The following is an 11,909-nucleotide window of genomic DNA, read 5'->3' as shown; positions in this document are numbered from 1 at the left end:
AGTCAATAACATGTAATAACTATGTATGATGCTCGATGGGTATTAGATTTATTGGAATAGTCACTTTGTATGTTATATAAATGTCCTATCGCTGGTTTGTACACCTGGAACTAATATAGTGTAAGTCAACTATAATTGCAAAATAAACAAGTAAGCAAAAAAAAAAAAATGACCTGTAGTTGAAAAACTACACGACATTGAAGAAAGCAATTGAAGAAGATATGAATAAATGGAAGCATATACCAAGTTCATGGACAGGAAAAAAGTAGCAACATTAAAATGTCCACACACCCAAAACAGTCTATAGATTCAATTCAATCCCTATCAAAATACCAAAGGTGTTCTTCACAGACTAGAACAAATAACCCTAAAATGCACACGGAACCACAGAACACCCTGAATAGCCGCAGCTGTCTCGAGAAAGAGGAACTAAGTTGGGGTCACCACACAACCTAATAGTGAGTTACACTACAAGACTATAATAATCAAAACAGTCTGGTACTGGCATAAAAACAGACATGGAGATCAATGGACCAGAATAAAGGACCCAGAAATAAATCCACAGCTGTATGGTCAATTAATATATGACAAAACCATACAATGGGGTAAAGACAGTCTATTCAATAGTGTTGGGAAAATTGGACAGATATGTGCAAAAAATGAAAATAGATCACATTCTTACACCACACACAAGAATAAACTCTAAACGTATTAAAGACTTAGATGTAAGATCTGAAACCATAAAACTAGAAGAAAACATAGGCAGTCATCACTCTGACATTGCTCTTACACTTTTTCTGACACATCTCCTTAGGCAAGGGAAATAAAAGAAAAAATAAACAAAAGAAATATATCAATCTAAAAAGTTTTGCATAACAAAGGAAACCATCAACAAATGGCAGGACAACCTACTAAACGGGAGAAGATATTCACCAATGACACGTCTAATAAGGGGTTAATATCCAAAATTAGTAGAGAATTCATACAACTTAGCACCAAAACAAAACAAATGATCCAATTAAAAATAGGCAGGGAACCTGAATAGACATTTCTCCAAAGAGGACATACAGATGGCCAACAGACATATGAAACGATGCTCGACGTCACTAACTTCACACCTGTCAGAATGGCCGTCATCAACCAATCAACAAACAACAGGTGTTGGTGAGAACCTGGAGAAAGGGAACCCTCCTGCACTACTGGTGCGACTCAAATTGGTGCAGCCACTGTGGGAAACAGTACGGAGGGTCCTCAAAAAACTGTTAATGAAACTTTTATGTTGCATCCATTCCTTTTCTGGATATTTATCAGAAGAAATCCCAAACACTAATTCGAAAAGATACATGCTTCCGTATGTTCATTGCAGCGTTATTTACAGTATCCAAGAGGTGAAAGCAACTCAAGTGCCCCTCAGTAGACTATTGGATAAAGGTGTGGTACATGAATACAATAGACTATTGCTCAGCCGTAAAAAGAATAATATCTTTCCATTTGTGGCAAGAAGGGGCGACCTAGAGGGTGTTACGCTCAGTGAAATAAGTCAGTCAGAGAAAGACAGATACCATATGATTTCACTCATGTATGGGAGCCAAAGAACAAAATAAATTAACAAACAAAGCAAACAGACTCATAGATACAGAGAACATTTTGACGGTTGCCAAGTGGAGGGGGGTTGGGGTGATGGGTGCAAAGGGGAAGGGACTAGGAAGCACAAAATGGCGGTTACGGAACAGTCACAGGGATGTAAAGCACAGCGTAGGGAACGTGGTCGATAATATTGTAGTAACCACGTACGGTGCCAGGTGGAACTAGAATTACTGGGGGGAACCACTTCTTCAATTACATAAATGTCTAAGCACTATGCTATACACCTGAAACTAATGTAAAATAATATTGAATGTCAACTTTAATTTTAAAATAAAAATAAAGTTCAGATGAGCGGTTTTCCTTGGAGAGCAGGAAAGTGATGCATTTGAGGACCGGCATGAATGTTTAACGGTATTCCTTAAGGTCTATTTTTTAAACTGAAGGACTGATACATAACTGTTCACAGTATTTTATCATCTTAGTTACGTACACACGGTTTGCCGCTTACAATGGTTTGACTTCTGATTTTTCAATTTCCAATGGTGCAAGAGTGATATCTATTCAGCAGAAACCATGCTTCAGATTTTGAATTTTGATCTTTTCCTCAGCTAGTGAGTGCAGCGCAACATTGACCTTGATGCTGGGTCCCAAGGTCAGCTAAGGAAAGTGTCCTGAGCCGTTCAAGGTAGCCTAGACGAAGAAGCTACAATGTTCAGTAGGTTAGGGGGATTAAATACATTTTCTGATATTTTCAATTTACAGTGGGTGTATCAGAATGTATCCCCATCATTAAGAAGCACTATGTATTTTTGCGTCTTTATATTTTCTCCTGCATGTATGGAATATTCCACCCTCAAAAGGAAGAAAATTACAGAAGTAAAATCAGCAAGGGGCTGACCTGCGTTGTCGAGCCCCCGGGGGGAAGGAGACAAGCCCCGTGCACGTGCCTGGGCTGGAGCCAGCATAGGGTGGGGCTGCGGAGGCCAAGCTCTGCAGTGCGTTGGAAGCTGCCAACTCAGTAAAGAATAAAAGGGCAATGGGTGGGCCGGAAAAGGGCAAGGAGCCCGAAGCAGCAGCAGCAGGCACCCCAGCTGCAGCTCAGGGGATGTGCGGCCAGAATTAAGGGGGAAGTTTCCCATTCTAGCCGGAGGCTTTCTCCAGGCCAGGGAAGCCAGGGGCATGGGTGCAGTTTCCAGAAGGCGCATGCACAATGAGAAGACTGGGACCAAGGTCGGAGGCCCAGGAGCACTGACCTTCGGGAGAAAGAAGAGCCCTTCAAGCTGCGGCTGAACAGAACGGTAGCAGCGAGGAACAAGGGCGTCCTGAGAGCGGGGGAGGGCCCGGCCAGCAGGGTCACACACTGCTGGGAGGGCCCAGGACAAGGAGGCCCTCGAGGACCTGTCCAGAGCCCTTTCACAGCGAGGAGGCAGGAGCACGAGTGAGGGGAGGGGCCGTTACTTGGCAGGGCAGAGAGGTGGGGAGTGGAGACAACGCTCAGGAGTTTGGCTGCGAAGACAAGGAACCGCTGCTGGGAACAGACACGAAGTCAGGGGGGTGTTTTATTAAACTTTTAAAACATTCATTTAAAATTCCTAGTGCGGCTTAGCCCCACTATGCCAGAGGGAAGGGCTCCCCAGGATGCTGGCCGCTGAGCTCAGCAGGGGTCCCTGGGCTGAAGCGCAAGGAGAGGAGGCAGTGAGGGGCTGGGATGCTGTCCGCTGGGCGGAGTATTTGAGAAAGCAAACTGACGTTTAGTCATTTTGATTCTAGTTTTTAAATTCTCTACAGACGGCACACCCTTTCTTGCCTGCACCTGACAGACAGAGTGCTCCACCGCCCGCCCTTGGGGCCACTGTGCGGGGAGCCAGGGTTGGTTCCAGGACCTGGGCGTGCATCCCGGCTCCTTCCCGTTCTAGCTGACTGGTCTGGGGCAGGGTCCTCACCCTCTCTGAGTTTCAGTGCCCTTTGGCTCACTGGACTTGAGGCTGATCCTTACCTCATCAGGGTTATTGTGAGGGTGGAGGGAGATAACAGGAGAGCTCAAGGAGCCGAGCACACAGTAGGTACTGGAGTTGTCCTGCCCACCCCACCCCAACCCCAGAAGCTTGGCCCTGTGTAGGCCCCTGGGGTGTATCCAGCGGGGGGTGGGGAGGTACACACAGTAGTGGATGAGGGTGAGTGTTTTTGGGCACCAATCCAGATCCACCCCTCAGGTTGGGCTGGACCTGCAGAAATCCCTCCCAGCCTGTGGTCAGCATGGTCGCCGTCTGCCTGCAAGGTTTTCCCCAGATCCCCAAAGGCCAGGCCTGTGCCAGCCCTTGCCTTCCCTGTGGTGCTCGGGAAGCACCACCGCCTGGGCCACAGGGGGCAGTTGTCATGGGGATGCTGGGCCTATGGAACTGCCTCCTTGGCAACAGGACTCCCAGGTCAGTTACCATGGCAACAGCATCCACTCAGCACTCAATGATGGGGACGGGGTTCCCTTCCCTTTCTGAGGACTTTCCCTCTGGCGCGGGGCGGGCAGTCGGGACGGCACTCCCTGTGCTGCTGGGAGCCTCAGGGACTGGGCGTTTCCAGCCACAGACCGTTGCCTCTCCTCTACCTGGCAAGGTCCCAGGGCCAGCAGGGACCTTCTGCAGCCAGGCATGGCAGAGGCTGCCATCTGAGGGCATTGCAAGGGGTCTGAGGGCCAGGCCTGACATCCCCTGACCTTGGCGGGCAGTGGGCACCAGACCCCCTAAGGACAAGGCCCTGGATCCCAAGTGTGCCCTCAGGCTCCCCAACCCACACAGACACTCAAAGGCTGGGGCTCGCCCTTGGCCACTCTGAAAGGCAACCCCTTGTCCTGGTCCTGCAGCCCCCCATCTTGGCCACCTTTGCCCCCCCAGCCCCCCTCCGGCTTCTGATCAGGCTAAGATGGCCTCTCCCTGTCCAGTATCCAGCTGGAGGACGTGCACATCCTCACCCTCCTCCTCCATCAGGGAGCATCAAGGAGCCCTGGGGCCTCTGGAGGGAGCCCTGGCAGCCACCAGGGGGCGTGGGAGCCGAGTCAGGGGCTCCCACCCCCACTGAAAAAGGACACACGCACTCGCCCTCCTCCTCACTCTCAGCAGCCCAGAAACAGCGCGCTGGCCGCCACAGCCTTGCTCTGGAGCCCCCAGTACTCCCATTAACTTCACTCCCCCCCAGTCCCCGGCCCCTAAAAGAAGGCAGCATCTGCTGGAATTTTTTTTATTTAAATAAAATATACAATACGGCATGTTTACCGTTTTCTGTTTTAAAAGTGGAAGATTTGAAAATTGCTTGTGGGGGACCGAGGACAGGAGGGCCCCATCTCCAGTGGCTGGGCTGGGCCTGAGCTTGTACAAAATGTGTGTGCGGGTGATGAGACCAGGGCCTGACAACAGGGGGTGTGCTCGCTGTTCACGCCCCCCTGAACTCTCCACCCCGACTCCGGTCCCTTTCCTACCACACACCCGGCTGCCTCCAGGACCAGACTGGGGGTTCACATGAAGTAAGCCTTCCTCAGGGGGCAGGGGTGTGTGCAGAACTCAGAGTGAGGCTTCCGTTTAAATTCTTCCAGCTCTCACAACTCCTGGGGCCTGAGGGGGCTTCTCCTGCCCAGGAATGACCAAAGCAAGGCAGCTCCTCGCCTCTCCCTATGGCCCATCACCGGAGAATCCAGCCTGTCCCACATCCCAGGACAAAGCCTGATCTCGCCAACATTCTGGCTGGGAGCCCGGAGGAGACCCTGGATGGGCACGGCGGGGCAGGGGGTCAGCCCTCCTGGTTACTCAGGTCTTGGTAGCCAGTCCTGCTCCCACCCCACAGGAAAGGGCAGACCACTGACCTGGGCTCTGGCAGGGTCTCGTTGGGGAGGAGGACCACACCTAACGAGCTACTTTCGCACTGGCTCTCACTCTGGACCACTTCTGGCTCCGAGGTGCCTGGAGAACAGGGCCATCCCCTCAGCCTGTCACCCAAGGCCTTCCCTCTGACCACACGGCTTCAAGATCTCCTCCCAAAGCCCCCAAACTGCACATCTACCTTCTCACGCCTCACTGAGCACTCCACCCCACTTCTCTCTACTTCTCCCTTCCCTCCCTCCCTCTCTCTCTCTCTCTCTTCCCAGGTCTCAAATCCTGGCTCAACTCTACTGATGGCCACATACCTCCCTTAGGCCCTTCGGGAAGCCAAGCCACCTCCTAGGTCCTGAGACCATGAGTCCTGGAACCCTCAGCCAAAGCTCCCCGGGCTCTCCCCACAGGCTGCTGGAGCAATAGGACGGGAACATGAGGAAGGAGCAGAAGAAACACGACTCACTGAGCACCTGCTGTGATATGTGCCAGTTGCTGGGCCGGGCATTGCACACGCATTTTCGCATCTGGTCCTCATACATCCTTGTGAGGTGGCCCCATGTGAGGTAACAGACTCAGAAAGGTCATATAACCTGCTCAAGGTCACACAGCTAAGGCAGGGCAGGGATTCGAACCAGGTGTGGTTGCCTCCAAAGTCGGGTCTCTTCCCTCTGCACCGTGCTTGAAGACTGCCTAACAGCCCCTCTCGAAAGCTCTTAATGGAAAGAACCTAAGCTTTGGCCTTAGCAGGCATGAATTTGAATCTTAGGTCGGCCCCAGCTCTGCCGCTTCTGGTTAATGCGATTCTGGAAAACTTACCCCAACCTCAAATTTCCTCATCTGTGAAATGGGGAGAACCCAAGTGCCTACCTTGTGGGCTTTGTGAGCCTGAAGGGGTTAGTGTGTGGGAAGGGCTGCACCGGAGCTTGGAACAGAGCAGGCCCCAACAGAAGTCCCCTCGCCTGCCCCCCACCATACGGCTGGGGGAGCGGAGGGACAGAGGAGACAGGGTGTGCTCGAGGACCTGCAGGAGGACCTGCAGGGGAGGCACAGCTCAGAGTCCTCCACCTCCACGGGGGGCGAGGCCAGGCTCGGACTGGATGTGAGACCAGAGATGGGGAGATCGGGGCCGCTGAGAGGTCTTGGGGTCATCTTCCCTGAGGACTGGAAAGAGTACCTCCCCAGACCCCGCAGTGCTCAGCCTGCAGGCCACGGCGGGCTGCGGATGTAAGGTGACCTGGGTGTCCCGGCAACATGGGATTAAACTAGACTGTACACACATGTGCACACATGTAAGTGGCTATCTACATGGCTCTACAGAGCGCTACATAGCTTATACATATACACATATTACATACATATACATATCTTGCTAAGTTTGCAGTAAAAAAAATGCAAGATTCTCAGGACCCTGGCCTCATTGTGTTCCAAGGACTCAGGTGAGCGAGGCTCCCCAGGAATACACCCCAGGACAGCCCCTTTTCCAGGGAACGAGACGGCCCCAGCAAAGAGAGGCACCAAATTCACAGCTGAGGGGCTGGTGGTGGCTGGTGCCCTAAAACAAATACAATGACAGGTCTGTCTAGGAACCCCAAACAGGGTCGCCCCCGCCTCTGCCAAGCTCCAGCCACTCCCCCAGCCTTCCTCTGGCGTCCGCATTCGGGCCTTGCCTGCTCCACCCCCTCCCTCTAGTGCTAAGTATTAAAATAGTCTATAAAAGCAAGTGACCAAAAATCTATAGCTCTAAGAATACCTGGTTATTTTCTGCTGTCTTTAGTTTTTCTGGTGTGAGTTTTTTTAAAATGATGATTATTATTGTTATTGGTATATCTCTTAAATCACAGTTAAACCTGAAGGAAGAAAGAAGAAGAAAGAGAGAAAAGAGAGGGAGGGGCCCAGCTTATAGATTGGATGGCAGTTTGGATCGCACTGGCTCAGACCTGGCCCCGGGTTCCCTCTGGGCAGCAGCAGTCGGAGGGGGCCCCCCAGAAGAGGCGGCTCTTGCCCCAAACAAAGAAAGAGGGGGTGGCAAAGAACCTGAGGATGTCTTCCGAGGCAGAGTGACATGCTGGCCAGGGGCGGCACCAAAGGGCCTCCCGGGGAAGCCGAGGATGCTGCTGCTCCCACTGCAAGCCCCAGCTCTGGGGAAGAGCGGGAAGGCAGCCACAGACTCCCCAGAGGAGTGCGGGGAGGCTCTGCGGAGAGTCTGCGCCCCGTCCTGGGGCAGGGCCGGCTGAGAGGCTGAGATGAGCTTGAGGTCCTGGGTGAGGCGGCCTGGGGTGAGGGGTGGCGTGCCCCGGCGCTGGGGAACCTGGGGTGGTGGAGGGCTGGATACAGGTGGCAAGAGCAAGGAACCATGGGAGCCAGAGGCCCGGGGTGGGGCACTTGGGAAAGTTCTTGGGGGGCCTGGGCTGTGGCCAGGGGGGCTGAGACCTCCTCGGGGGGTAAAGGCTATAGGAGAAGCCCCCCCAGAGGCCCCCGCCACTGACGGCAGCTCAGGCTGCCGTGGAGGTGTCTCTGGTGTACTTGGTGGACCAGCAGCCAGACCTGGGGACAGCTCCCCAGGAGGCTGGCCGAGCTGCCCTGGGCTCGATGACGGGGACCTGGATGAGGGTGGGGGGGGCAGGAAGTGCTCCAGGAGTCCCAGGCCTCCCCTTGCCCCTGGCAGTGGGGGTGGGGGCTGGTTAGCCTGTGGGGAGTGGGCACCCGGCTGCAGGGGGGTGAGCAGGGGTGAGTCCGATGAGGACAGGGAACCACCCAGCGCTTTGCGGAAGGGGCCAAATCCAGCTGTGGTGGTGGCAGCTGTGTTGGCGGAGGGCGTGGGAGCCGGAGAGGAGCCACCGCCCCCTGCCGGTGGGGAAGAGCTGGAGGAAGGCAGGAGGGGGCTCAGTCCAGCAGGGGCGGAGAATCCGGCCAGCTGTTGAATGTGGAAGGAGGAGGAAGACGGCGTGCCCACCTGGGACGGGCTGCTGGTGGGTGAGGCAGAGCCCAGTGCAGAAGGGATCAAAGACTGCAGCCGCTTCAGATGCCTGGGTGTCTGCCCCGCCCCGAGGCCGCTGAGGCTGGGCCCCGGGGGCGGGCGGAAGATGGCAGCAGGCAGGCGCGGGTGGTGGGTGAGGGCTATGGCCACGGAAGTGGTGGCGGCGGCTGCCTGCAGAGGCGCCTGGATCAGCGGGGTCCAGATGACGGGCGTGGGCGTGGGCGTGGCGGAGGCGGCGGCCTGTACGCGATGCGCACAGTGCGCCATCTCCCGGTCGTGCTGCACGATCTGCTGGATGATCTCATTCTCCTGGTAGTTGAAGACACCTGAGTTGAGGTCGTGCTGGACCTTGTGGAGGAGGATGGAGTTCTTCTTGCCTGGGCCACAGAAGGGAAGCAGGGGATCAGGCCAGAGCAGGAGACGGGGAGCCCACTGCCTCCCTCCCGCCCTCTCGCCCGGTCACCTCACCAATGCGGTCCAGGCGGTCCAGCGCCACGGTCTCGAAGGCCCGCCGCATCATGGGGTACTCCTCCAGCACCTCATTGAAGTTGTCCACGCTCAGCGAGTACAGGCGGCAGTAGGTGTCGGCCCTCACGCTGGCCGTGCGCCGGCCCCGCGTTAGCAGGCAGATCTCTGCCAGGACAGAAGGCATGAGGGAGGCCTCCAAAGGGCCCGCACCCCACCCTGACCTGGGTCCCCCCTGCCTGGTGCAGATGCTTGGCAGATATATTCACAAGCCCTCCACCCCAGGCCCCCTCGCCCACCACCGAATGTGTGGTGGGCTGTCTTTCCCATCTCTGGGACCGTCGCTGTCTGCTGGACTCAGAGATACCCACCCCCAGGCAGTGGCCTGAAATATGAACCAGGGGGTCTCTCCAGCCCACTCCCCTGGGCTCCCAGGATCCCCTGGCCGCCTCACCTCCAAAGTAGGAGCCATCTGCCAACTTGGTCTCCTTGTTGCCCTTGGTGAGCACGCTGACCACGCCGTGCTGGATGAAGTACATCTTCTTGCCGATGGTGCCTTCGCGGATGATGTAGTCACCTGGCTGGAAGACCTCGAAGCGCAGCTTGGTCAGCATGGAGGTCACGAAGTTGGGGTCTGCATTGGCGAACAGTGGCATGGAGGCCACCAGCTTCCGGCAGTTAAAGTTGATGATCTCCTGCTCCCCAGAGGGGTTCGGGAAAGAGGGAGAAGATGAGGGGCGCCCCCGGCGGAAAGGGCCAGCCCCTCCCTGCCAGCCGCCCGGCTCACCTCCCGCAGCGGCTCGCTGAGCTCGCCCAGGATGCTGTCCTCGTCGAACATCTTGCCCTGGTAGCGGTGCTCGTAGTAGTCGTGGATGCGCTGCCGCGTGTCGGGCGGGAGCTTGTGGAAGGACATGTACTGCTCCACCTGCTTGTACTGAGGCCAGGACAGAGGACAGGCCGTCACCTCTTGGCTGGCCAGCCCCACTGCCTTGGCTGGTACCACCCGGCCTCAGCCCTGCTGGTGACCAAAGCTGGCACTGACCCCATGGGCCCACCTGGGCCAATTTGGCTCTTTGAGGTCAGGGTCACACTGTGCCCCAAACAATGGCCTGACTGCCAGCAGCTGGGGTAGAGGAAGCTCTGTCAGAGTGACCAGTTGTCACCATGTTCAAAGCTATGGAGATGGCCGAGGACAACAAGGACTGTCCAAAGCCTGGTTACCAGAGCTGAGCAGGAAGTCAATGAAGTTTCCTCATCAGTCTTGCCTGTGACACACTGCAGACCAGAGAGGCCTCACCGACTTGTAACACCCCGGCAGCAGCGGCAGGACTGGGCCACAGTGGGTTATCAGGACTGCAGGCTGAAGCCAGGATGGCTGAGCCATCATGTGACGGGCATCCACACGTGGCCCGGCTGATGCTGTGTCGCTCTGTCAAAGAGCAGCTCCAGCCCAGGGGACGGGAGGGGAGAGCAGGGACCTCCAACGGGTTTGGCAAAGAGATCGTTGAACCAAAGTGGGCTCAACCCAACAAGAAATGCGCCAGCCAGCCCTGGGTGGTGGGTGGAGAGTGGGACTCCTCAGGAGCACGGCTAGGGCCGGAGGTACTGGCTGGGCAAGAACAGACTCTCCCCACACCGGGATGCGAGGGAAGTCCCTGTGCCCCAGGAACAACCAGCACAGGCAGCCCGTTGTCACTTATCAGTGCTCCGAAGAGGTGGGCACAAGGGCTGCTGCGGAGATGCCAACGGGCAACTGGGGGCTGGGAGACGAGGCTTCCTAATGTTCTTTCAGCCAACCTGCCCTCTGTCTGCTCTGAGCTGTACCCAGCTACAAGGGGACAGTAGCTTTCTGGCTGGCCGTGAGGAGAGGGGCAACCGGAACAGAGCTGTACTTTAGAGAACCATGGGGTGGGAGGCAGGGTCGGGGGGGCCAGGAGTTAGGAGGCTGTTAAAGTGGTTCCGGTGAGAGACAGCAGTGGAGACAAAGGTGAGGTGATGTGTTTAAGAGAGATTTATGGGTAAATGGTACATTGAAGAGCTATTAGCTAAAGGGTAAAATGAAGACACCTCTCAGCGAGAAGCCACAAGCAGCGTGACTCTGCTGGACAGTAGACCCTGACGCCTTTTCTAGACTATCCCTCATCATGGTCCTAGACTGAGCCTCCATCCGGGTCACACACTGAGCCCTGACCTGGCCCCAGGCCGGGCCTTGATGCCGGTCTACACTGATCCCTCACCTGGCCTTTATCACCTGGCTCCTCTCTCCCTCCCCTCCCTCGCCTAACCCGTTGTTCTAACCAGCTGATTGCTCTACCGCCCATCCACACATCTTTGCTCCTCATGACGGCTGGCCTGGAATTCTCGTCTACGTTCTTCCTCTGCCTGCCTTCCCAAAATGCCCTTTCCACCCTGCCCTGGCTCTTCAGGCTCCCGAGCTCCCCACTTGGTGTCGGGGGCCCTGCACCGCCATCTCTACCCCCTCAGGGGACAGCACCTGAGGCAGGCGGGCAGGCAGTTCATCAATGCATACGGAGAGCCCTACTATGTGCTGGACATGGGGAATACAATGGGGAATGCCAGACCTGGCTAAAATAGAGAGTGTGTTCTGAGCATGAGAAGGAGTGTGTCCTCACGTGCCAGGCTGAGAAAACACACTTCGGAGTTAAGCTGCAGCAAGAGTGACATACAGGCTCGAAGCAGTACTGTGATCGCTTTATACTTTTTTAATGCCAATGCCATCTGCTGTCTGGAGAATGGAGTGGAAGGGGGCAGAAGGGAGCCCACTTGGCTAATAAATATCGAGCGGCTTACTCTGCAGGGTCACCCCTCACAAACGCCATGGCACAGCCCCTCGTGCTGCCCCCGCTTCACAGACAAGCAAACGAGACACAGAGCTGTGAGGTTATAAGCCCGCACTCAGCGGAGAGAGCTCATCAGTGGGAAGCTGGGCGTGGAACCCGGGCAACCTTGCTCCAGTGCAGCCATTGGTTCAGGGAGCTGCTGCAGTGTGACCCAGGTGG

General features: G+C 55.6%; 1 protein-coding gene across 1 annotated transcript in view; it reads right to left on the bottom strand.

Moving 5' to 3' along the window:
- Positions 1-5,977: 5,977 nt before the first annotated feature.
- Positions 5,978-11,909, bottom strand: part of HCN4 (hyperpolarization activated cyclic nucleotide gated potassium channel 4) — a 41,632-nt gene continuing 35,700 nt past the window's right edge. The window contains exons 5-8 of the mRNA XM_024557174.4: positions 9,677-9,823; positions 9,344-9,584; positions 8,893-9,057; positions 5,978-8,801 (exon numbers count right to left, since the gene is read on the bottom strand). Coding sequence (XP_024412942.2) covers positions 7,345-8,801; positions 8,893-9,057; positions 9,344-9,584; positions 9,677-9,823 — 2,010 coding nt within the window. The 3' untranslated portion in view covers positions 5,978-7,344. The remainder of the gene's footprint in view (positions 8,802-8,892; positions 9,058-9,343; positions 9,585-9,676; positions 9,824-11,909) is intronic.

Source organism: Desmodus rotundus, chromosome 7, assembly GCF_022682495.2.
Source record: "Desmodus rotundus isolate HL8 chromosome 7, HLdesRot8A.1, whole genome shotgun sequence".
In the NCBI taxonomy this organism is placed as follows: domain Eukaryota; kingdom Metazoa; phylum Chordata; class Mammalia; order Chiroptera; family Phyllostomidae; genus Desmodus; species Desmodus rotundus.
The sequence above is the reverse complement of the archived record's forward strand: the minus strand, read 5'-3'. Positions and strand labels throughout refer to the sequence as shown.